Raw genomic sequence first — 25,098 nt, 5'->3', positions numbered from 1 at the left:
CGTGTTGGAACAGTATCATTGCTTTATAAATAGAAAAATTAAAACAGATTCAAACAAAATCTTGATCACCTCGTACTTGTTCAAACTCACTTAAATATTCACAGTTTTTGGAACAGTCTTACGAGGCAACCTCAAAAGTAAATACAAATTAACCAAACCAAATGTTGGCGTAGCCTGACCTAGCTGTGCGTCTGCAAGTTGAATAAATGGAAGCAAACAAGAACTTCAATACCGTATATGAAAATGAAAGCCAACCACCAGATTTAAGATGATGCTCATACACCTTGATTTTCTTTTATTCAAAAACTCACCAAGATAAATACAAAAATGAAAGAACATTATTTCCATCTTCAGACACAAACATATCATCGCTCCATAAATAAAATAAAAAAATTGAGATGTACATGTGTCTCTTCCACTTTCAACAGAAAGATTTTGCCGCCTCCACTCACCAGTGAATATATATATATATATAGAGAGAGAGAGAGAGAGAGAGAGAGAGAGAGAGAGAGAGAGAGAGAACACAATGTGTGGACCTGCTTATATCGCCTGATTGATGGAATTTGCGATTCTATGGTCGATGATAAACATACTTCGTTCTGGGATCCACAATGAGACCCTTTCCTCCATTCACTTCTAAATCATGCCTGCTAAATGTCATTAAGACATCAGAATCATATATGGAATTTGACGGAGTTGCATATTATTACCATTATCATGCAGACCAGAAATGGCATCCGAGTTTAGACATGCAACAAAAGCAGTAAAAAGGAAAGGATTGCTAGAACAGCCATTTAGCCAATGGCCTGGACACCCATAAAATATTAATGAATGGGGAATCCCTACATATATCATAGTTGCTGTATACCAAAAACCAACTCGCCATGCAGTTCCCATTATATAATAAAAAAACCGCAATCAAATTGGGGGGCAATTAAAAGGAACACTCAACTGAAACACGAAGTCAGGGATGGTCAACTGCTCACGAGGAACATATCTGAACAGCTGCAAAAGTCGATCAACATATACCACTTTCTTCCATACCTAAAGATTGTTTTCCACATAAGAAATACAACTAAAAATCTAATAAAAACCTAAAATTTTGTTCAGCTTCCAGAATTTGATCAACAGGAAATAAGTTTCAGATATACCACATTGTCTACAAGCAACTGCAGAGCAAATATTGCAGCCTTCAGTCCAAATGTTGGGTGAAGAACATATATTGCCTATATATATATAGCCGATCAAGAGATCAGAACCAATGTTGCAAATATATTTTTCCAAATTAAAAAACTAAGCAAGCGGTGCATACATGCAGGTTGCGCTGGTGTTTCCTACCAAGTATCTGTTGCAATCTTCTCATCCATCCCATGTCTGGTTGACTAATTATTGAAAGAAACATGTAGAGACAACTGGATTACTTTCAGAAGATTTAACTTGACATATAAAGCATAAAGCCTACCCCATTAGAAGAGCTCAACACCCAGTTTCCGTTAAAATGTCTTGGTTCTACAGTTCTCACGACAGGCCTCAACATGATCATCCAAGTCATTTTTTGCCTTCTTTTGAAATTGAATGGTCCTAATGTCCAAAAGTTCCTCTGTGATAGAAAAAGTTACTACCGAATAGGTTCCAGCAAACATATACTGTCTTAGACTAAGACCAGTAGAGAGTGGATAAGTCAAATATGGACTATGCCCATGCCTCCGGTGAACTCACAATGTGCTGCCAAATTGACTAAGCTCATGGGGGCATTTAGATGTTCCAAGTAACCACTAAATGCCCATCACCATAGTGTCTCTCTTATTCCCTTCGTTGTATGAATACCAACCTGCCACAGCAGTTACAAGTACTTCTACCACCACTTATACTGACCTCATGTGGCTTAAAAATTAAAATCACAAAAGATAAGGGACAACTTCATTGTTGAACCCCTAGGGGTTGGCTCAAGTGGTAAAGGGCTTGGGCTTGGGGGTATACTCCCTCTAGGTTTAAGATTCAAATCCTCTTGAGTGCAAACAAACAATCTTAAGGGGTCATCGGACAGGGGGATTTTCCTCTTGAAGTACCTGAGGTGCACTTGCGAGAAACTCCTTGCCGAGGGTCTGGGCACCCCCAAAATTAGTTGGGACATTGTTCAGGACATCCGGTGCCAATAAAAAAAAAAAAAAAATTGTGGACAACAAATGATTTATTGGATAGGTTACCCTTGATATACATTAATTCCTGAGTCAGCATATGACTACCCTTGGCAAACTAGCCAAATATAATTTGCAGAGAGGAAAGACCATTGAATGCTAAAAACGGCATCCGATAATTAAGTAGGCAAATTCTCCTAGGATACACAAGAGACATTGATCAAATCCCAACTTCACTGAGAAGGAATATATGGGATGGCGGAAGGTACCTCTCATTCTGTATCTAATAGGGCCAGTAGCTACCAATGGAACTGGGACATCAACATAAGTCATGCATTTTTCTTTTAATACTTACGGTTGTAAAGATGCAGCAGAGTGGAAGTATACAATAGTATAGGGCTTCTGAATCAAGGGCTCGAACTCCTGACATTTAATAAGAAAGATGTTGATCTTAGTCACAAAAACAACATCAAGGAGAGGTAAATCTAAAACCAATTAACACAACTACCATTTAACCTAATTACCTTTATTACATAGAGCACAAACCGTTCCAAATCAAGACATCGCAGCAGAAAATGTGCCCCCACAACAACCATTACAGGACGACCCTCACTATCTACCCCGCCACGGTAACTGGAATAGAAATAAGTGTTGTTGTTAAATGTAGACCGGCCACCACTTTGAATGCATGAACAAAAAATTACATATGTACCCAGACAATAAATACTACCTAATGTTATCCATGAGGGATTTAAAAAAAAAAAAAAAACTCCCTACCAAAAAATTTGTTCCACAAAAATGAAAATTTTTATCGTTGATGCATCTCATAGTTGGGGCCCATTACACAGGTAGTTTTAGTCTTTTCATTATCTAGGCATAACAAAAGCACACCCTTATGATTTTTTATTTATTTTTGATAATTAATAAAAAAAATGTGCTTTTTTGATAATTAACAAAAGCACCCTTATGATATTGTGCACAAGAGTTCCCCAAAAGAAAAGGCTCCAAATATACTGAAATGGCAGAATAAAACAGACAAGGAAGAATCTAGGTTTAAAGAGTTTAATATATTGCAGCCGTCAAGGTGGATCTCATATGATGGAGAAAAACTCATTCAGAACAGCAGAAAATATGCTATTATTTATTAATTGTAAAAACAAATAAATATGTCGCAGGCATGTAAAACAGAGAAAGAACAAGAAGTATGGACGTTTACACAATTTTCATCTCTGCAATTTCTGAAAGATTAAGAGAATTAGCTTTTGCAAGGTATCTAGAATGGAGTGAGTATTCTTCAGAGACAGATAATGGAGGTCCACCAAGGTCACCAAATCCAAGCACTTTAGCACAATTCCAACCCTTTTGTGCTTGAGCAGTTTTTTCCCATTGTTCCTTGCGTCTCTGATCTGGATCTTTGATTAAAGACATGAAGGCAGGATCGAGAAATGAATCCAAGTATGATGAATTCCTATAAAACAATCACCCAATAAAGTAGTTGTATGTTGAAAACTAATAATCCAGCCATATTTTAACTCATTCCATAAAAATGACCGACAAAATGATAAATATGAAAAGAGAGCAAATCTCTGCACCAATAGCTGGAAAATATTGGCATAAACAAAAGGGAAAACAGCGAGTCATATATGAAGAACCAAATTACAAAATATTGTTTTTTGATAAGTAATTACAAAATATTGTTAAGTTAACATTCTTGTACACTATGCTTTCTTAAAATTTCTTTAATTTCTGCTTGGATATGTAAAGCACTTCTAAGATGTTGACAATAAAGGACTTACAGGAGTAGAAAAGCAACCAGGAATAAAAAGTGTAGAAGGCTTATTAAAGTTTGGTGTTTATCTAGGCAATATTAAATCATGTTTTCCAGGCTTTCACATAAAGCAGTTGCCAATAACGATTGTAACTGAGGCTGGAACAATCTCATCCCAGACTCCCAATATATACCAACATCCACGACAAAAAGAAACTTAACAATAATGACAACCTGATACATCAGATAAGCCTTGCATAATATTTTGTGATAATGGTAGCCTATTGTAATACCCCAATAGAAGACCCAAACCACATGGCCTATACTCCAAAAGGACTAGTCAATGATACAATTAGACTTGTATCAGAGTCTATCCCAACAATAAATGTGGGACTTGAGCCGTGCCACTTACAATAGATAAGCCCGACGAGGACGTCGGGAATTTAAGGGGGACAGATACCCCATATGATAAGGATATAGGTAGGTGATGTATGAGATCCCACATTGCTTGGGAATGAGAAGTTCTTGCTCTTTATAAAGTTCCAATGGGGCTCCAATTGTATTATTGACTAGTCCTTTTGAAGTATAGGCCATGTGATTTGGGCCTTCCATTGGGACGTTACACCTACACAAATTTCCCATCACAAGTTTAAAGTGTCCCGATAGTGGAGTGCAACTTTGTGAAATGGGAAAAACACATTGAAATCTCCAAGGAACAACTAAGGACGCAAATTTACATTTAATATCACAAGAAATGCTTTCTAAGAAGCCTAACCTTTAGCTAATAGATTTTTGCTTACCAAAATTAATTTAAACCACTCCTTATACAAAATTCAATCATAAATTAGAAACACAGTGTAGCATACAAGAAAGAGAGGTGTGACTCTAATGGAAGAACACACCATTTGCAATGGCGGTTGATTTCCTAAGATGTATTGAAGTTCACTGACCTTCGCACCAAGCCAACATCACTAACAGGAAGATCGACTGGAGCTTTGGGTGGTTTGGGAGCTGTCTTCTTGGGTAAAGGCTTTATTCTGATTTTACGTTCGTCTATAATTGTCTCACCGTTTTCATCCCCAACATCTGAAGGAAGCTTCGAGATGGCAACCTCTTCCTCATGTTTATCTCTAGGAAAGTAGAGTGGAAGCAACCTAAATTGGAAAAATGTAAAAAGGATAAGGCCTAAAGCCAAAAGAGTCCCAAAAAAGAGTTGTCAAAATGTAAATAATAGAAAATTCAATATAAGACTTGAGAAAGCATATCATATTGATGTAATAAAGCAATGCACTTTACATCTAGAAGGTAAGATATATAAAAATAAGCACAGTTATACCTCTTATATATTTCAGTATCACTTGTTGTGGTATTACAAAAAACAACGGCTGTTATTTTATCTTTCTGCTTCTCAAGAAATCGTCGCACAGTTCCTGAAAAGTAAACCAAGGGTGAATTGGACAAGAAGGAACAAACTATAAACATTTGGCCTTCCAAAACAACCATTGACACAATAACTATAACTCACAAACATTCAAAAGATTCTCAGATGTATCTACATGAACAAACTATTCTACTGCACACAAATACAAATAAGAAATGAGTTTATGCATGATGGCAAGGATATTAGATGCATGCCATTTGACAATTTTACCAAGGAGCAATCACTGCAGAAAAAAAGGTAGAGGTCAATTGCAGGACTTTATTAAGCTAGAACACACCACAGACTTTCAGTTTTCCTTTTTTTTCGTCTCTTTCTACTGTTAAGAACAGCATTTTAGCTTTTCAGATTGTCTTCATTGATGGTTATCAGTTTATGTACTGGTGGTATTTATGATGATTCAATTCACACATGAACCCAACATATAGCAATATGGAACACAATTAACACGAACCCAACATATAGCAATACGGGACACAATTAACATGGGTTGCCCAGATGTCAACTAAGTAATATGGTGATCTGTGGAAAATATCACAAACAAAGCTTAACAAGTAGGAAAATATCTCACTTATAGCCACATGAGCAGCTGGTTCACGAGGATAGTTTTTGGCCTCTGTATATATACAGCCCATAGCAATACTGCATCATAGATGCCAATAAAAGTAAGTTCCATATTTATGAAACTACAGGAAAAGCACATGAGATGAGCAAACTAGAAGAAAGAGAATGACAAAGCATCTGCTACTAAACAACCTTTTAAGCCCATTTTCAATGAGAAGTTCAAGGCAAGCACGATAGCAATGACTAAGAGCATTCTCTGCCGCAGTATGGTATTTTACAGCATATTTGGGGCCAACGGTATGGATAACTCTCCTGCCAAGATGGACAAAGAAATATTGAATTAGTTTGTTTTTCCTTTGTTGAGAATGCAGTATGGATACTTAAAGAAAAGGGAACAAAACAACAAATGTAACACTTGTCAGAATCAAAGTGACACATGTAACTCAATCATAGTAAAATAACCAGGAGTTATGGAAATTGGAGCACAGCATGCAACATGCACATCATGGTAAATCACCAAACACAAGTTATGACAGCCACCTCATGAAGTATGGACATTAAAGGGTCTGATGCAAGAAAAATCCAGAACTGATCCAATGACCAAAGTAGCTTACTTGTTCGTCAACAAAATCTGGAAAATTAAAAAATCACTAGTAATATCAATGGAAACCCTATGCTTCATCCACCGTTAACTAAAGATAAACCACAGCAGTGAAGTCAATTAAAAAACAACAAAAAAGAAGGCAGGGGAATCGCTGCAAGTACTACAACTACAAGTTAGAAATCAAGGCATCATCAGTGTCTACGGTCTCCTAGGTGTAGGCACAGAGCTTAAGAGCAAAATGGTACAGAGATGGGCATCTGATATTGTATATGTTTATGCTTTCTTGTTTTCCAATAAATGATAGATATAAGATAAATGATAGATATAAGAAATGAACAATATCCCCACCTAGCAGGAAGGTCATACGCATTAGTAACTTTTGCCATCCCTGTCCGGCATCCACCCTGTCGATAATCAAAGATATATCAGTTTGGTCAACTGTGGAAATATCTTATCTCCAGCAAAGTGCCTTACCAATCAGAAGGATTGATTTAAGCAAGAAACCAATTGCTTCAAACCAAGTCATGAATGGAAAGTTAGACTTTGTTGATAATAAAAAAAAAAAAATGGCAATCTACATAGTCGTTAATGATAGTGTATCCTGAATATTTAATATCTTTAATCTTATCTTATAAAACCCTATGCACAGCTTGTCATGCCGAATTGTCAAGGATCTGGGAAATGATGCTGCCTTAAGACCACATCTAGTTGACATTGAATGCATACAAATGAAGATTTTCAAGAGGCAAAGTAAGGGCTGAAAAAACAATTAACATACCAGCGTAGCACATTCTTCTGCAAGACCAGGTCCGGCTGCAGCATACAGACCAGGGCTGCTGTGTGCTTCATCCAAGTTCTGTTAACCAACCAATATATCAGTTACATTTTATGCATGTTAAACATAGTATTCCAATGCATGCATGCCTGATGTTGTACTTCAACTGGGAAAAATCAACTGCATAAAACGTATTTGAAAATATAACAAGGAACCATGCTCCCTTGGGGAGCTTGTCGTGTATCTGTTAGAAACTATCGTGACACTTGTAGTGGGGATTCAAGCAAATTTTAGAATCACTCTTATTAAGGAATTTTTAATCAAAAGTTAGTGCTCCAGAACCATCATTAGACATCTCCATTTCAATCAGAACTCGAACGATTTTCACCCGCATATCTGGTACATCCATACATTAATTAAAAAGAAAAAGAAAAGGAGTTTTTGCAGACCCTGAAACCCTTCACATTAAGTGCAGTAGCAACAGAAATCAGCTACATTTTTCCACTTGGACAGATTAAGAAAAAAAGCAATTCATAATACAGAACATATGTAAAAGAGCCCAAAAGTTTGATAGTATTATGTAATAGATCAACCGAAAACTTTTGGACAAGTCCAAGTTTGGTTCCGAAAATAAGTCTCTCCAAAATTTAGGCCTTATATTACACATCAACACAACTCCAAAATTGGTAATTCTTTTTCACAAGTTTTATCGTCCATATAAAAGCAAAAGCATGTCCGTGTGTCAGTTTTTTTGGGTAAGCACCACATGTCAATTTGGTGTGAAAGTAACAGCTTCAAGATTTCCAAAGTGCCATTTGTTGTTCTTTTACCTAATAATTATCATCATAAAACTATTTAAGCAAGAACAGACTACAAAGTATTAAGTGCTCACCTCATTTGTTGAGTTCACAACAGCATCTACCTCAAGATTCCATGGGTTCCCCCTCCAAAGATATATCTTTGAGTTAATGTCATGATCAACAGGAAATCTTGACACCATTCCATAGCTACCAATCTCCGACCCCAGAGATGTCAAAGGATCAGGAAAGTAGGAATTAGAAAATGAAGGATCTTCATTCTCAAACTCCAAAGACGACCTATGCTCTGCATCACTCCAACGCGGAACTTGATCCAAACTCACAATAGAGTCTCCACTATCTGTTGCCACTCCACCCCGGGTTGCGGCCGTGGCCACAGTCCGGTACATCTTTACAACTCCCAATTACTCTCACTTCCCTTATTAATGAATGGACTTCTCTGGAACACGGTATCACACACACCCATGCACTATACGTCAGTCCTTTCAGAATCAAAACTTCAACAGCCACATAAAAGAATAGTTTAATGCAACCAAACTAATCACATAATTAGCCCGAAAACAACATAATAAAATTATATAATAATCCAACTAATCACATAAATATAAATATAATAAGCAAATTTCAACCAGAGCTAATATCATATGCGCACCAAAGTAAATTATATTACCGTATTACAATCAAGTTGGCATAATTTTCTTCAATGTTCATAATATTTAACCAAGAGTAAAGTATAAACGCAATCCTCATTATTAAGCCAATTATAATTTCAAAGAAACTCAATTAAGAGTTACAAGACAGAAAAATATACTCAATTTTGCTAAACGAAACTCGCAAAAGATTGCACAGATTAAAAACAAAGATCACTCCAGTTTTGAATCGCCAACGCTTGGCAGCTTAGAAAATGACGAAAACAAAATCTACGGATCGCAGATTCTCATTACACAGGACCCGAATATTCGTTTGGAAAAAAATCTCCTTCCTGAAAACCAAAAGCCTAGTGTAGCTAATTGGATTTAATTAAATCAAAACACCACGTAAAATTCAGAATTTCGCTTTTGTTTTGTGTATTCGGACGGTTCACATAGCAAGCAAACGGATACGTAATTTGACTCGTTTGAGTGTCAAAAACCTAACCTGAAATTTCCGCAAAAATGAGGAATTAAACAAAGAAAAACCCAAAAAAACCATGAAATTCATCACTAGAGGGACGGAGAGAGAGTACCTGTGATTGTGAGCCTGGGCTTGGAAAAAAAATATTTAAAAAATAATAATTAATATTGTTCTTTTTATTCTATCGGGTGGATGAGAAGGACAACTATTTTTGGTGGGTCGAGGAGCTTGCAGCGGCGAACGCTCATCATTTAACCAGGAAACTACCAGGAAAATATGCCATTTTATATACGTTATTTGTCCTTTCGTGTCGTTGATCTCAGAATTTCATAAACCCCCCTCCATCTTTCTCTAAATTCCATTTAGGACCTCCTCCTAATCCCCAACGCAACGTATTATTAAAAGAAAACTCTAGTTAGAAGTATAATTGAATATTAATATGTATATTAATTTAATATAATTATTTAAAAAATAAATTTTATTAAAAATAATATTAATTTAAATTTTAAATATAAAAAAATAAATATTAATATATAGATTAGTACGTATTTTTATTTGTATATAACAAAACTCTTATATAAATAAATAATGTTATTAGTTCACCTCAAGTTTATCGCTCAAATGAATTTTTAGGTGTAGAATTATCCCGTAGTTTCTTGTGATTTATTAAAAAAAAAAAAACACAAATTCAAAAGGGTTAGGGAAAAACTAGAATTTTTAGGATAGTAAGTTAACTGATTTAGCCCCGAAAACTTAATTGGACCAGACTAATAACACTAATGGTTGGTTTCGATACATTAATTTTCTAATTTTTTAATTTTGGTGCAGTGATTTTTTTGACCTGACCAACTGAAATACATATAAAATTTTAATTACTTTTTATATAGTATTTTATATAATAGTTATATAATTTATGTAATTTTCATCCAACCTATAATCATTAATCATATATATTAAATATATTGTCAAATATTAACTAATAGCTATTGACAATGAACTAATATACTATATAGGGGTGATAATTTATTACACGACCTGTTAATCTAACATGAACACGATATGATAATAGCAGGTTAGGATTTTAAGTCTTAAAGGGTTCGGGTTAAAGCGGGTTGACCAGTTAAGACACGATTTCTTAACGGGTTGATAACGGGTCAACCCGTTATGACACTTAAGAAAGTTAAAATTATAATTATACCCGTATACCTAAAAGTAAAATTGTTAGAATTTCAATTTCTATATTTTTATTGTTTGAATTGTAATTTTAGACTTGTAGTTAACTTTATAGTTTTTATAAATATTATAATTTTAAATTTTATATAAAATTATGCTAAATTTAATCAGGTCAAACTGATTAATTTTGAACCTATTCAATCCATTTACATAAATAGTTTGAAATGTGTTGTATTGTATCATGTTAACCTAGTTCATAATATTTACTAATGGATTAAAACGGGTTGACACGACACAATCCGTTATGTTAACGGGTCGTGTTAGGGTTTGAGATTTTGACACGAAAAGCTTAACGGGTCAGGTTAGGGTTGAGCTATATAATATAATATACATGTTTTGACACAACACGAATACGACCCGTTAACACGATTTGACACCCCTAATACTATATAATAAAGCATAACATTATATACAATTATACATACTCTTGTTACCTAGTATCTACACCTAATTAAAATAGTTATATACATTTTTTGTAAGATGCCTAAGTTACAAGAATGAAATATCTAAGGACTAGTAATTTATTAACCATATATAAAATATTAAAATCTTAATATAAGTAATTATGTATTAACTATAATAATTCATACATATAATATTGGGTGTTGAGTATAGTTAATAACATCATTAATATAATTATAATTAATAATTTTATTGATGAGTTAATTAGATAATCTATGTTAAAGAGCTCATTTAATTTTAATTTCATTATTTTATATAATTATTATCATTTAATTTAATGGATTTTTTTTTTTTTGGCAGAAACACACAATAAAAGGTAAGTTGGTCCTTTAACAAAAAGTGACCCATACCGAAATGGATTAAATGGACCGACAGGAACGATAAATAATGGTCTAGTCTAATCCGATCCAGTCTGTAGATATAATCGGTCCATAATCGAGGTTGAAAATGAATGGAAAATCCCCATTTGGACCAACCGGAGACCAAATTGATTACACCTTTAAGAGCTTCAGTCTTCCTCTTTTTATATTTTCAGATATCCCTTTAGTTTGAATATATTTTTATGTTTTTTTAATAAAACCATGTGGTACTACGTGGTTGTGTCATCATTTGAGTGGTAAGTTGTAGACCATATTATGTCAATAACAATACTCATATTATATATATATATATATATATATATATATTAATAGTAAATATATATTTTGTATGAAATTCTATAATTTCATCTAGCTGTGGAAACAATGTCCCTTTTTCCAAACATTCCATGGTTGTTGTTTGAAGCTTATTATGAGGGCATGGAAGACCCAGTGAGAGGCATTTCGCGGCGTGCACCAGCAACGATTATGACATCTTTTGACAAAGATGTGGAGTGCATACTAGTGTAACACATCTCAATGATTAAAATAAGATAACACTAATTTGCTCTCTACGAGGAAGCTCCTCCAATAAAATGAGTGGGAAAATGAGAAAAAATGGAAGAAAAATAAGAATTTCTATATCATTCCAGAAATAATTTCTATGCAGACTTCAACAAGGCTGACCCACATATGGGCCTAGACTAAAAGCATACTAAAATAACCACTGAAAAGAGATCTACTCTAAAAGGCCTAAGCCCATTAATCCACTGCCACTTAAAATCCACTTAAAACAACGACAGCCCAACGAATAATGAAAATAACTATCTAAGTGTAAGATTGTCCATGGCCCAACAAACATATCAGCTCTAACTATGTTATTGGGTCATTGTACACTTTCTTGGACTGTGGCAACTAGCGGAACGCTGGACGAGTCGACAGGGCGTCCCAGCATATAAGGAGTACTTTTTGAAATGGAGGAGACTTCCCGAATGAGATGCATCATGGGAACGAGAGGTTTTAATTCTAAGCCAATTTATAAAGAGGAATGTTAGATATAGTCGTAGAGTATAAACGTTTTATTTTATTTTTTAAAAAATAGTAGTATCTATTATTAAAAAATTAATTATTTTTTATATAGATCTCGTATATACTTATCTAAAATAAAAAAATTAAATAACTTTTGTGCACTCCAAGTATCATCTTTTATTTGTAATTGAAGGGCAGTATAGAATGTCGTATAGTTTTGATACTTCCATGTTTGGATTCTTTAAGAATTAATTGTAGGACCACTAATTCGGTTTTCACCTTTCAACAAAAACCTTTATTGGGATTTTTTTTTGGTTGAATTTATGGATTGGATGAAATTTACAATCAGATCCTTCTGATCATATTCCATTGAACAAGTTAATAGTAGTCTTGTCTTATGTTCATAAAACCATGTGGTACGCCAATAATAATATGACACATGTAAAACTTGAGAAATAGCTCTAAGATGTAAAAGCAATAGAAAAATATAATTGCAAGCATAATTGTGTATAAATATTTGTATCAATATGATGTGATTGGTTAAAAATTAAATTTTATTAAAAATAATATTAATTTAAATTTTAAGTATGAATGAATCAATATTAATATACAGATTATTACGCGACCGTACTTGTATATAACAAAACTCAAAAGCAATTGTCAAAGAAAAACTCTAAACGTAAGTGTGCAGGGGAAGGCCGTGCGCATGACATCCTACGTGGATCAAATGAAACGCTGCATTTAGCCGCTTGGAATCTGAAGAAAAAAATCAATCTGATGAACCCCTCCTCCGTTGAAATGGTGCTCTTTGAACATTCCTAATTCCCTAATTCCATCCCTATGCTCGAGACTCCCTTGCCCTCCCACTGGATGTGGGATGTTGGTGATGAAAACAATTCAGACCATCTCAGATTTGGGTTTTACTATTACTACTCAAATCTGAGAATGAAGTTTGAGTTTTGAGCATTTTATTTTATTATTGTTTGTAGCTCTTGGAAAATACTTGCAAGCTGAAAAATATAAATGTGTATGTGGGATGTGGGTTTTATTGAGAGAAATGAAAGAGTTGCTGAGTTGCATCCTCCAACTGATCGTCAAATTAGCTTGAAAGACGATAAAACAAAAAATTAATAGTTGAGTTATTAATTATAGAATCCACTTACCTATGCAATTCAGGGTGGAGGGGTCGAAGATCCTCGAGCTTAATGTTAAAATGATGAGAGAAATATGTGAATAATAGTGAGATAATTTGAGTTAAAATATTTTATAAAATTATGATAAATGAGAGAGAAAAAGTTGAATAAAAATATTATAAAGTTAAAATATTTTTATAATATAATTTTTATTTTGAGATTTAAAAAAATTGAATTGTTTTTTGTGTTTTATTTAAAAATTTAAATTTTTTTTAATAATTATATAATAATGATTAGATGAAAGAGTTAAATGTTGAAAATTAAAAAATATTTATATTTAAATATTAAAATTAAATGACATGGGTTGAAATGTTAAAAGGGGTTTGCTAGATGCAGTCGGGATGCAAACGACTGTACGGAATAAATAAATAAAATTATAAAAATATTTTTTTTTATGGTTGTACGGAATGAATAAAAAAAAGTTATAAAAATAATTTTTTTTTCATGTAAGTCTTATATTAATTCATTTTTTTTTAAAGTGACTGCACGCTGACTGTATTTACCGATTATAAAAATCATTTCTGATGTTAAAATAGGGCCTCAGAGTGGCAAGACAAACACGTTCGGAGTGCTTGACAAATCCATCTTGAACAGTGGCTAGTGAGAAATGGGTTGGTTTGTTTGCTATTTATTTTGTAATATTATTATTTTTTATTTTCAACATTTTTTAATTCGTATGTTTTTAAGTTGATGCGGCGAGTATCTTTTAAAGCTATTTTAGATCCCGTTTAATTATATAGATAATATGAGATAAAATGAAATATTTTAAATAATAATGAATAAAATATTATAATAATATAATTTTTAAATATTAATTTTGTATTAAAATTTAAAAAAATTAGATTATTTATTATATTTTGTACAAAAATTTAAAAAAATTATAACGATGAGTTGAAATAAGATAAAATGAGATGAGATTTTCAATTTTAATTAACCAAATAAGACTAAATCTTGACACGTGCCACATTACTATTGAACGCTTAGGAGAGTGATAAGTGACATTTGCTTATTTAAAGGAGCAATATGGACGAGAGTATTTAATTATAACTTTTTAAAATTTTCAAATACATGGAATAAACTGAAATTATGAAAAAATAAGGATTTTTTTTTTTGGTCTTGCGAAAAATAAAAAACTGAGTAACTGTTTTTACAATTAATAGGACCAAATTAGTATTTATTAATTTTATAAAATTCTTAAACCTCATTTTAATTCAGATTCACTTATTGCCACATTATGATGTTTTGTCTCTATTTATTTATTTATTTATTTATTATTATTATTATTATTATTATATCTCTATTTTGCTTTGCTGCAGAATACTCTTATTATAGAATTGAGTACAAACCTTTGACACAAAACTTAAAAATCAAATTAATCAATTAATTTGGACACAATATATTTCTCTTAAAGTTTATAAAATCGTAGAGATTAGATATATACGAAGTAGACACTACAATATTTATTATTGCTATTATAAATATCTCATGTAACATTAAATGAACAACACATGTTGAAGGCAACTCATGCGTCAATCTCTCTTCTACTTGCTCTCAAATTCAAGCAAGAATACGAGGTTACCTTGAAACAGCATAAAAGTACTATATCAAGAAATTTTCAAGACAAAAATTTTACGTACAGTTATTTATATATAATTTTTTGTATATTTTATTGATATGATTAATTGTATATTAAAAAAAATTAATCTAATCAATTATATTAATAGACTATGCAGAGATATGCAAAAATAATTGTACATACTACATAACATTACTCTTTTCAAAAACCACAATCTTCTTCGATAATCCAGAACTGAACTTATGACATTTCTATAAGAAGACAACCCCCGCTTGGCTGTAAAGAATGATATTCTACGCTCCTTTCCCATCCTTAGAGCCATATGCAATTCCTATCTGGTCAAGTGTGGCAAAAGTGACAAAGCCAAGCCACTGTAAGAATGGAGTAATAGAATTCTATGATTGTCCGAGCTAGTTTCGGACTCCATTTCAATGTTAAGAATAACTCAAATCATTTATAAATAATTATAAAATAATTTATTAATAGTTTATAAATAACAATAAATTATTTATAAAAAATAATAAAATAATCTAAAAATATCGAACAACGAATCAGAAATTTGCTTGATAGAACAGGTAGAGCTTTTATGGCCCTTTTCCAGATCTCATGTCAACTTCTCCTATATTTAATATATTAGAGTAATGCTATATACAGTCATGGAATGTATAAATATTGCGTAATCGCTTTGAAAAAGAGTGAAGTCCACGATTAAAAAAGTTAATTTTTTATCATGTGAGTCTCGTATTAATTTACTTTTTTCAAAGAGATTGTATGGTATTTACACAATTATGATTGCAAATATTATTTCTCTTATCGATAGGATTATAGGCTGCCATACAAAACCATAAAATAACATCTCCATTGTCCACATTTTGGTTTCATAATTGTGACAGCTTATAATACTGAATTTAGAATATTTTATTAAATTTCTATTTACAAGCTTAAATCGAACACGATATTGATGTAGACGAATGTAATATTAATCATCATAAAAAATTATTTGTATCTTACATTTCTATGACTGTTTCGTCCCACACCGAACGATACATCAAGTAGCAGAATCCAGAGTAAAGATATCGGCAATAATGAGGATGGTTTAGTGAACATGTTGGCACGTCGACGGCACGTCTTCTGCAATATAGATCAGGCTCCTCCTATATTTATATTTTTGGACCTTTGGTTGACGAGTTCGTGCTCCAACCAACGGAAAGAGACAACACTGACTGCATTTTTCCTGCAAGGCTGTAAACTATAAGCGTGAGTGACCATTTGATGGCTAATGAAATTCGAGATAAAGAACACTTAGAACAAAATTTCTCAAAATAATATTTACCCCTCCATATAACCCAAAAAAAAAAAAAAAAAAGCATTAAAAAAAAAAAACTAAGATGGCATGTAAACAGGGTGCCCCAATAGGGGTAACCTGAGAACACTTAGAATGGCCATGTGATGGTAGCCAACCCACAAAAAGTATTCTCAGGGTCACCCCTCTGGGGCGCACACTGTTCTATGAAGTGGAATTGAATGTTAAAATGGACTTTCTGTGATTTTGGTTTTCTTGGTCATTCTCTCATAAAGTTGTCGTGCATGCCATGTAAACAGGAATCCCCAAAGGGGTGACCTGAGAACACAAAGTGCATTAGCCATATCCTTTATAGCATCAAAGATTCAAAACCCTTCCTTGTGTTCTCAGATATCACTCCTCTGGGGTGTACTCTGTTATATGAAGTGAACTCTGCTATAATAATGGAATATGAGAAAATTCATCTGTCTTTTATAAGGCTCTAACGGCGCCTATTCGTCACCATGTGTTGTCATTTTATCGACACAATGGCATGTTGTCTCTCTGAAAATGGATTTTCTAGGCTTCTGTTGTTTAGAGGTCTCCAGGTCGCCTGTCACCATGTTGTCATCCTACCGACACCATAAAATGACAACATCTCCACACACGGCCAACAAGAGAAAACAGAAGAAAAGAAATGGTGGCAATTCCCAACATGCCAAAAATTCAACCCCCAAAGTGAATATAGTTTGTTGGGCTTGGATTTGGGAAAAGGAACTTGTAAAAGAGATTTTCCTAGATTACCAACAATGAATCATGAATGTGGTGGAAGTTGGAACGTGGCTTGTTAATATATATATATATATATATATATATATATTTATTTATATAATGACGTCTGAAAAGAGAAATATTGAAATTGAAATTTTTATTTATTTTTTATTTTTTTATATTTATATTTTTAATTTTTTAACAAGCCACGTGATACCATATAATAGTGACACATCAATGAGATAAAGTGAACAATAATAAAACTTCAGCAGTACAATAGCATTTCTCATATGTTATTGACCTCTTATTGAAACATACCGTGAAAATAATTAATTACGAGATAACATCTTCCTACTTAAAATACCGTACATAAAACAGTATGTTTTAATATACACATAGAATTAACTTATACACGCAGATGTTTGCATTGTAAAATGTTAAGGGAAAGCAAAAGTTTCCATACCAATTATGCATCGGTTAAGCATGAGAATTGTTAGCTTTAAATAGCATTTCAATGTTCAAACATTTAAATCTTACAAATGTTGTGTACTGATTCTATTTTTTGCACTCCCAGTTTCTACTAATATCTCTGCACATCGTCTCATCTATTTTTTTCTCTCTCTCTCTCTCGGTTAGTGAAGTGAAATGAAAAGTAGGTATTAGTGCCTACAAATACAGTAACAAGTTAGAAGGGAAAAAAGAGTCTATCCCGACCATTTGAGATTATTAGAGCCTCGATCGGTATTGTGTGGAGTCCCACCAATAGTGATCTAGTGTGACTATATAGTGTCAGTGCGCATTTCCATAACAATGAATAGTAAATAAATAAAGAGAAAACAAAGAGATTGAAACACACAAATTTCATAATTCGACGTAATGTGTAAACATCCAGAGGGTTTTGGGGAGGGGATAATTCACTATAATGTGATTGTTTTACAATCTCTTATGATTTTTCATTCTTACTGTACAATGGAGATCGAATCTCTATCTTCTGTTAGAGATCTCGTCGCTAGATTCCCTATTGTAAGATTGAAGAAGCTGGAGGAGAACTTGAAGTCCTCCCAAAAAGTCATTTGGAAGCCCCCTTTATCATCTACTGCTCCCTTATTTTATGTTACATCTTCCCTCATTTGTGTCAAATCTCTAATTTTCTTCTTAACACTCTTTCCTTCCTCCATCTTTGTCCCATCCTTCTCTTTTCTTTCTCTCTCATTCTATTGTCTTTTATTGGAGGCCTTTTGATGAACTGACATTTTTATTTAGGCTTAGTATATTTTATCTCCTCCAATAAGAAAAGCTCAAATATGTGCTTTTTTGTTTTGATTTGTTTTCATAAATATATATATATATATATTAAGAAAAATAGAAAAGAGTTATGTTAAATACAACTTCTTAATTTTTAAAATAATTAATTCATTGATGGATGAATTATATTTCGAGTTTGGCTTACATCCCATTAGAATTTCATTATATACATTCGCTTGAAAAATGAATAAATAAAATTGATGAAAAGCTCTATTTTTTCTTTTTCACTTAAATCAATATTGTCTGTTCATTTTTAACCGAATGTATTCAGTTAAATTTTAACAAATTGGAAGCCAAACTTTTATATTATATCTAAACAGTAAATTTAGAAGAATATAATATATAAAAAATCTATTTCAAAGAAAAATATAAAATACCCATTCGGAATCTCATAGGTATGAATATTGAGATGAAAATTTTTAATTTGAGATAAAAGTTAAAAATTGAATAAAATATTATTTTTTAACATTATTATTATTTTAAAATTTAAAAAATTTAAATTGAGATTTGAAAAAGTTGAATTATTTATTATATTTTAAATAAAAATTTAAAAAAATTATAATAATAAAATAAAATGAGATGATATCTTACTTCTAAACTTATCTTAGACTTCGCAAGGTTCGAAATAAACAAAACGTGAACTCCGACTGTGATATCTCGTGGGATTTTTATGTTTGGAAAATACTAGTCAATTAAATTTATTATTATTATTTACTTAATAATTAAAAATAATAATTATTAATAAATTGAGTTTTTTTTAATATTTAAAGATATATAAAAAAATATAAAAAAATACATTTACATTTATCTATCAATTCGTTCCGTTAAACATCACTCTCAGTAACAGTCCCCTTTATGTTTACACAGACACGGGGAAGAAATTTAGGAAAGGGGAGCTTGGGTCAACCTACAATAATCATTAAGTTGAAACAGCGAATTAAAACCATTATCTTTGAGTGGGATTGCTTTCAGATTATTTAATTTTTAGCTCACATATAAATCAGTTGAAAATTTCCTGCATGCTTGAGGCAAGTTTATATGATTGACGCGTTAGATATAGAGAAATTTAGTTTTTAAGTGGAGATTATATATGTGGAATTTCTTTTTTTTTTTTTTTTTTTAATTTTTTAATTTTATTTAATATTGATGAATTTGAGAAGGGAATTGAATCCTAGATCTCTTTTTAGAGGCTGGATCTCATGTACGTTAGATATAGAGAAATTTAGTTTTTAAGTGGAGATTATATGTGTGGAATTTCTTTTTTTTTTTTTTTAATTTTTTAATTTTTTAATTTTATTTAATATTAGCAAATTTGAGAAGGGAATCGAACTCAAGACCTCTTTCTAGAGACGGGATCTCATGTCATCTGAACCATTAACTTTTGGCGTATGTGTAAGTTTTTTATTAAATGAGAAAAAATATAATTTTAAAAAGAATATTTTTATGATTTTAAAAAATTTTTAAAATAAAATTGCCTAGACCTTTATTATAATCTCTATTTATGGACTGTACGTAATATTACTTATTTTAATTTTTTATTATTTTTATTAAACTAATTAAAATTTTTTATTTATTATTAATACATTATATATTTAGTAAAGAAACTTTTAAGAATGTGGTAGACGAGATCAATATTTACTTTACAAGAATAGATATGAAAAGCTTTACCTTGAAAAGGTTCTTCGATATTAAAAAAAAAAAATAATATATTTAGCGAGGAAAAAAATTAAAAAATAATTTATAATATATGATAGGAATGATATTTTTCTTACTCATTATTAAAGTGCAGAACAGATGAAAGGAAAGAAGAAATATATGGTTAGAAACAGAGAAGACTACTTCAAAATATTAGAATACAGTTCACACACATGGGGGCAGTTGACCAGCAACAAGATACGTGTATCGAATTGAATGAGGAAAGGGACGCGTAACCAACACTGAAAAGGCTCAATCACTCTATCCTCATCCTCTTTATCTTCTTCAATTATTTACACGTTCTCTTGGCCAAAACCTCCAAGGAGACCAGCTCTTCTTTTTCTCTCCTGTGATCCTTCCTATTAGCCTCCAAAGTCCTCGCCTTTGATCGCCCGTTTCCTTGATTTGCAAGCATCGATGGATTATTCAGATTCCCACAACAAACCAAACACCAACCTCCAAGAACACCACCCTCAGAGGCACCGCCAACCATCCACCAGTGAGCTCATCGCCAGTGCCAAGCTGGTGGCGGAGGCCGCCAAATCCTCTCTGAGCAACGAGAACGACAAGGTTGACAAGGGCAGGGTCGCTGGTGCCGCTGAAGACCTTCTAGACGCTGCCTCTCGCTACGGAAAGTTGGAGGAAAAGAGCTATGGCAAGTATGTCGAAAAGGCGGAGACTTATCTCCACCAGTACCACACCTCCCATTCCTCCACCACTTCCACTGGTTCCGGTCACTCTGCAACCCAAACCGCACACTCAGCACCACCGAGTGGTGATGATGGCCATTCTGGAAGTGGGTATGGGGATTACCTCAAGATGGCTGAAGGTTTCTTGAAGAAACGTTGATTCCGACAGCTGCTTTGCTGCATCTTTCTGCTGTTTTTCCTTTTTCTCGTTTATGTGCTGTATAATGTGGTCTGTATCTCTGCTTTGTGGGTTTACCCTGTGGAATGTAATGTGGTCTGTATCTCTGCTTTGTGGGTTAGTCAATCTGTTCCAGAATCATTGAAAAAAAGTACTTGGCAATTTGGTATTAGCTCAACATGTCTGTCTCTCTTTCCCTCGTCTCAGATCGGCAATATTGGATGATTTAGTACAAATATCCAGTGATTTCTCTTTTCTCGGGTGCCATAATCACAACTCTGAGTCCTGCGCCTGCTTGCTGAATGGGTAAAAGACAGATTTTTCAGGAATAATTTGGTTAATAACAAACCGAAATTGGCTCCACTTTCCAACGAAATTAGTCAACTTTCCGTTCAAGTAGCTCATGCTCAACAAGGCAACTGTAAAGGGCTCTTATTAATCCTCAGAATGTCTGCAAAAGAGGACTAAAAACCCTATGGCGTATAGGAATTCCACAATACACTGAACAAAGATGTTCCTAAGATATAATGTAGATGAAGCTTTATAATAGTTTTGCAATTGATAAAATGTAGATGAAGCTTTATAATTAAAAAATTTCCATAAGGGCATGAATAGGATGTTGGCGTTTAAATATGGTCTTCTATGGCCATTGTGATTTTGTGCACAAGTTTTATCTTTTTTATAAGACTATGGTATTTATTGTGTCAAGCATCATGGTCGATTAAAATGTTGAAACAAGCACTGATATGACTGTTTATTGATTTTACACTTTTTATTGGCTTAGTCCTTAACCATATTTCCATTAAAATATTTTGTAGTTTAAATTCCTATCATTCTTTGTTGCTTAGACATCCACTAGACTCTATTACTATGTATTCAATTCTGTAAATGAGATAGACGCCTGTGTTTGAAACTTGTCTTTAGTTTTTCAAAATCACGCATGGTATCATCCCAATTACCATCGTTGTCTAATGATTTTGTGATGGAATCACTAAATTGTTGGTGTGGCTTGAAAATACGACTAAAGACATCTCACACTAAGTTTAATCTTGGAAGGAGTTTTTTTGCCTACCCAAAATATGATATGGTAAAGCAACTTTATATTTGTCATTCTCACATATTTATTTGCTACTTGCCTGGTGTACTTTATCATGTTAATTGCAAGTTCGTACTGTGTGCAGGGAGATGCGAGATGTGGATTTTTCATTTGGACGGATATATTTAATTTGCTAAATCAGAAACATATAAGGGATAATAAAGTTTGGAAGATGTGGGATGATGTACTTACGTGCGAATATGAAGTTCGGAAAAGGGAAGATCAAGTAAGAGAGAGAGAACACTTCAAAAGAACTATTGAAAATTATTGTGTTTGTATTGGGTTGTCGTAATTGTAATAGTTTTAGCTTGGTTTGGATAACTCACGCTGTAAATTTAAACGTTATACGGAGTGCATCATTTTTAAACACTTCCTATGTAATTTTACTTCCTCTATGTTTTGGTTATGATGTACAAAAGGGATATGTTTTGGTTATGTAAACTACTTTTGATCAAATGAAATTCTGTATATATACCTCATTTCGAGAAATTCCCATCATTCAATGATATAAATTTATTTCTTCTGTATAATTTATTTATGTTAGATTTATTATAATTTTACTTTATAATAAAAACTGATATAAACCATTTCTCGTCCCAAAATTATATTGATATTTCAAACCATTTATTGCGTGCAAACCACCAGGGTCTCTCAATAAAAGGTTATAGCATTGTTACTGTAAAAAAATGTTATAGCATCCAATGATATGACAATATTAGGAGTTTGAGTCTTTCGGGTCCTACAATGTTACATCACAACAGTTCTACCTGCAGCACAAGTAAAATATTTTTCTGGGCTATTATGTTCAAATGGCAAATCCTTCAAGCTGCCACCATGAACCTCTTTAACACCACAAAGTCTATAAAGGTTGCCATTCTCTTGCTGCAAAACAACACCAAGATATAGTAAATTTTGAGTGTATTTCCTGCGGTGAGTAGATCCCGAAGCCACCGCAAATATAATGTACAATATCTACATAAAATGTCAAACAACCATACTCGGAGTTTTTCGACTCTGTTCAGTAGATAAACTGCATAAGGTACAGATATTACACAAGTGAAACTGAGCTGCAACATAAAATGAATCTGAATTAAAATCCCAATAATAAAAATTTTGAAAAGCAACTCATCAATTGCTGCCATGTAACTTACTACACTCAAACAAAGAACTCCTCGTAAACGCACATAAGAAAAAGAAAAAGTCATCAAAATATTGTCAAATATTGCAAAGTAAAAACCCTTTTGTATGCCAAGGCTTCCCGGTCCATCTTAAACTACATGAGGTACGAAAAAAATGAAGAAACAAATAAAGCTACAAGTTCATCAATTTTAGGACCTTATTTTACTCAATACCAGAGGCAAAGATGAGTTGCTTTTGCGTAATTCTTGCTCGAGCAAAGAAGCCATGATTCCTCTTACGCTGGATGATGCTAGGTTGGAAAGTCCTTTTGGGAAATAAAAGCATTGGCTCATTTGAAGAAGAAACATCTCCTGTAGAACATAACACCTACCAGTTATGCAGAAACCAAAAGCTGATAGCCTAAAATGATGTAGATTACTAAACTAAAAAAATCCAACGCCCAAGGAGTCTAGCCAAAGTCTTATTGGGATATGACTTTAAAAAAATAGTTCCCATATCGCAACACTTGCCAACATGATCTAGTAATTCAGACCCTCACAACACGCACATAGAAACACAAACATAAAACAAATAAAAAAGTTCTTTGGAATATATTACAAAACCTTGGTCGGTTATGATGGCTTTGGACGCTCGACCATTCATGCAATCCAACCATATGAGGAACAATCAAACAAACGAATGCGTGTCCTTGCTTGACAGCAATCCCGCCCCTAGTAGTATGGATTGCCCATGATGACTAATATCGACAAATGGAGCGAAAGGCATCCCGTATTGGTTTGTTAGATATGTTGTATCAAAGGTTACAACGTCTCCGAAATACTCATAGGCAGCTCGACTCCGTGCATCAACCCAAAACACATTCCGTAACCTTCCATCATCATCGACATCCATGGAAGAAACGAAGCCATCATTCTGATTTCTCATTCTTTGAAAATACACATTAAGGGCATCGCCGGCCACCTGCTTTACCCATCTTAAATGTCTAGCATTGTCAATGAAATTCCGACAATCTTTCTCTTGAAAATCTAGATTTTCAAAACCCCCCACGTCAACGATAAGAGAAAAATAATTCTTGTTCATTCGAATCCCGGCTCTATCATTGAGGTCGAGGATCCTTGGACTGTAGTCATCTAGACGCTTGTGAGATCGCAAGAGTCTTGTCTTCTTGGGACTGATAGTAATATGGTTGTGTGCACTTTCAACTGTAGTGATAAGCCATTTGTCGTTCTTGTTCAACATCGCATTTACCTTTGTTTTACAATCCATTTTAGTTGTTGCACATGGCTTCGACATATTAATGTTCTTAGGTTGGTATTTTCCACCAAGGGCACAACCAATGGTCACATACATCGGTCTCCCATCATCATCTCTCTTAGTCCTATGCGTCTTTACACCAAATCCCTCTTGCTTGACATATTTCTTATAATAGGCCACAAGCTCATTCTCACTCTCAAATTTCATTCCGGATCTTGGTGCTTCAACCTGTACCTCATCATCCAGGACAATAGTGGTACCCTTTAAATCTTCATTTATGTCAAATAACATTTCTAAACAATCTAATATAGAGATGGATTAGCATCAATTCAAAATTAGTGTCATTAAAGTGAAAGCAAATAAAAGTTTAATACCTTTAGCAACATCAAAAAATGTATAACCAACATTTTCTTCAAATTCTCCACAGGTAGAAAATTATTGCCTAAAGTTATTCGGATTACTCGGAGGCGAAATGTAGGACATATTTACATCAAAATTATGCTGCAAAATTGCAATTAATTATAGTAATGGGCACGTCAAACACACTTTTTTAAAACAATAAAAGACATCAACATGCGCACTCACATGTGAATCTACATTTGGATCTCCAAATGTATTTTC

The 25,098-nt window shown here is 33.1% G+C and overlaps 3 protein-coding genes and 1 long non-coding RNA gene across 6 annotated transcripts; 1 reads left to right on the top strand and 3 right to left on the bottom strand.

The window, feature by feature from the left end:
- Nucleotides 1-2: 2 nt before the first annotated feature.
- LOC122309988 (protein GDAP2 homolog) lies at nt 3-9,488 on the bottom strand. 3 transcript variants are annotated; one of them, XM_043123844.1, is made up of 16 exons: nt 9,331-9,488; nt 8,180-8,544; nt 7,291-7,368; nt 6,861-6,916; nt 6,101-6,220; nt 5,916-5,986; nt 5,243-5,336; nt 4,857-5,060; nt 3,355-3,606; nt 2,663-2,771; nt 2,494-2,561; nt 1,313-1,382; nt 1,152-1,226; nt 953-1,044; nt 537-647; nt 3-191 (listed from the first exon to the last, which is right to left on the bottom strand). In XM_043123844.1, the coding sequence occupies exons 2-15, from the start codon at nt 8,492-8,494 to the stop codon at nt 572-574; spliced, it is 1,680 nt and encodes a 559-aa protein (XP_042979778.1). In that variant the 5' UTR covers nt 8,495-8,544; nt 9,331-9,488; the 3' UTR covers nt 3-191; nt 537-571. The 3 variants fall into 3 exon arrangements, with proteins under 3 accessions (XP_042979778.1, XP_042979777.1, XP_042979779.1); XM_043123843.1 differs by lacking the exon at nt 3-191 and having other exon boundaries at nt 239-647; XM_043123845.1 differs by lacking the exons at nt 3-191; nt 9,331-9,488 and having other exon boundaries at nt 239-647; nt 8,180-8,567.
- Nucleotides 9,489-15,964: 6,476 nt separating this feature from the next.
- LOC122311340 lies at nt 15,965-17,179 on the bottom strand. The gene is made up of 2 exons (XR_006242765.1): nt 16,873-17,179; nt 15,965-16,309 (listed from the first exon to the last, which is right to left on the bottom strand). It is a non-coding gene; the product is annotated as an uncharacterized LOC122311340 (long non-coding RNA).
- Nucleotides 17,180-20,390: 3,211 nt separating this feature from the next.
- Nucleotides 20,391-21,159, top strand: LOC122308729 (nodulin-related protein 1-like). The gene has a single exon (XM_043121934.1). The coding sequence runs from the start codon at nt 20,538-20,540 to the stop codon at nt 20,967-20,969; it is 432 nt and encodes a 143-aa protein (XP_042977868.1). The 5' UTR covers nt 20,391-20,537; the 3' UTR covers nt 20,970-21,159.
- Nucleotides 21,160-22,830: 1,671 nt separating this feature from the next.
- LOC122310116 (protein FAR1-RELATED SEQUENCE 5-like) lies at nt 22,831-24,768 on the bottom strand. Its single transcript, XM_043124002.1, has 4 exons — nt 24,028-24,768; nt 23,436-23,573; nt 23,082-23,150; nt 22,831-22,965 (listed from the first exon to the last, which is right to left on the bottom strand). Exons 1-4 carry the CDS (start codon nt 24,766-24,768, stop codon nt 22,831-22,833), a joined length of 1,083 nt encoding a protein of 360 aa, XP_042979936.1.
- Nucleotides 24,769-25,098: the final 330 nt, after the last annotated feature.

The sequence above is a fragment of the Carya illinoinensis genome, chromosome 5 (assembly GCF_018687715.1).
Source record: "Carya illinoinensis cultivar Pawnee chromosome 5, C.illinoinensisPawnee_v1, whole genome shotgun sequence".
Lineage (NCBI taxonomy): Eukaryota > Viridiplantae > Streptophyta > Magnoliopsida > Fagales > Juglandaceae > Carya > Carya illinoinensis.
Note: the sequence above shows the minus strand (reverse complement) of the source record. Positions and strands in the feature narration are given on the sequence as shown.

Coding starts and splice junctions, on each gene's coding strand:
- LOC122308729 (XM_043121934.1), top strand. CDS start 20,538: ATGGATTATTCAGATTCCCACAACAAACCAAACACCAACCTCCAAGAA.
- LOC122310116 (XM_043124002.1), bottom strand. CDS start 24,768: ATGTTATTTGACATAAATGAAGATTTAAAGGGTACCACTATTGTCCTG. Junction 23,151..23,435: donor GCAACTCATCTTTGCCTCTG/GTATTGAGTAAA, acceptor TTTATGTTGCAG/CTCAGTTTCACTTGTGTAAT. Junction 22,966..23,081: donor ACAGAGTCGAAAAACTCCGA/GTATGGTTGTTT, acceptor GTTGTTTTGCAG/CAAGAGAATGGCAACCTTTA.
- LOC122309988 (XM_043123844.1), bottom strand. CDS start 8,494: ATGTACCGGACTGTGGCCACGGCCGCAACCCGGGGTGGAGTGGCAACA. Junction 6,917..7,290: donor CAGAAGAATGTGCTACGCTG/GTATGTTAATTG, acceptor GATTATCGACAG/GGTGGATGCCGGACAGGGAT. Junction 1,227..1,312: donor AACACCAGCGCAACCTGCAT/GTATGCACCGCT, acceptor ATATATATATAG/GCAATATATGTTCTTCACCC.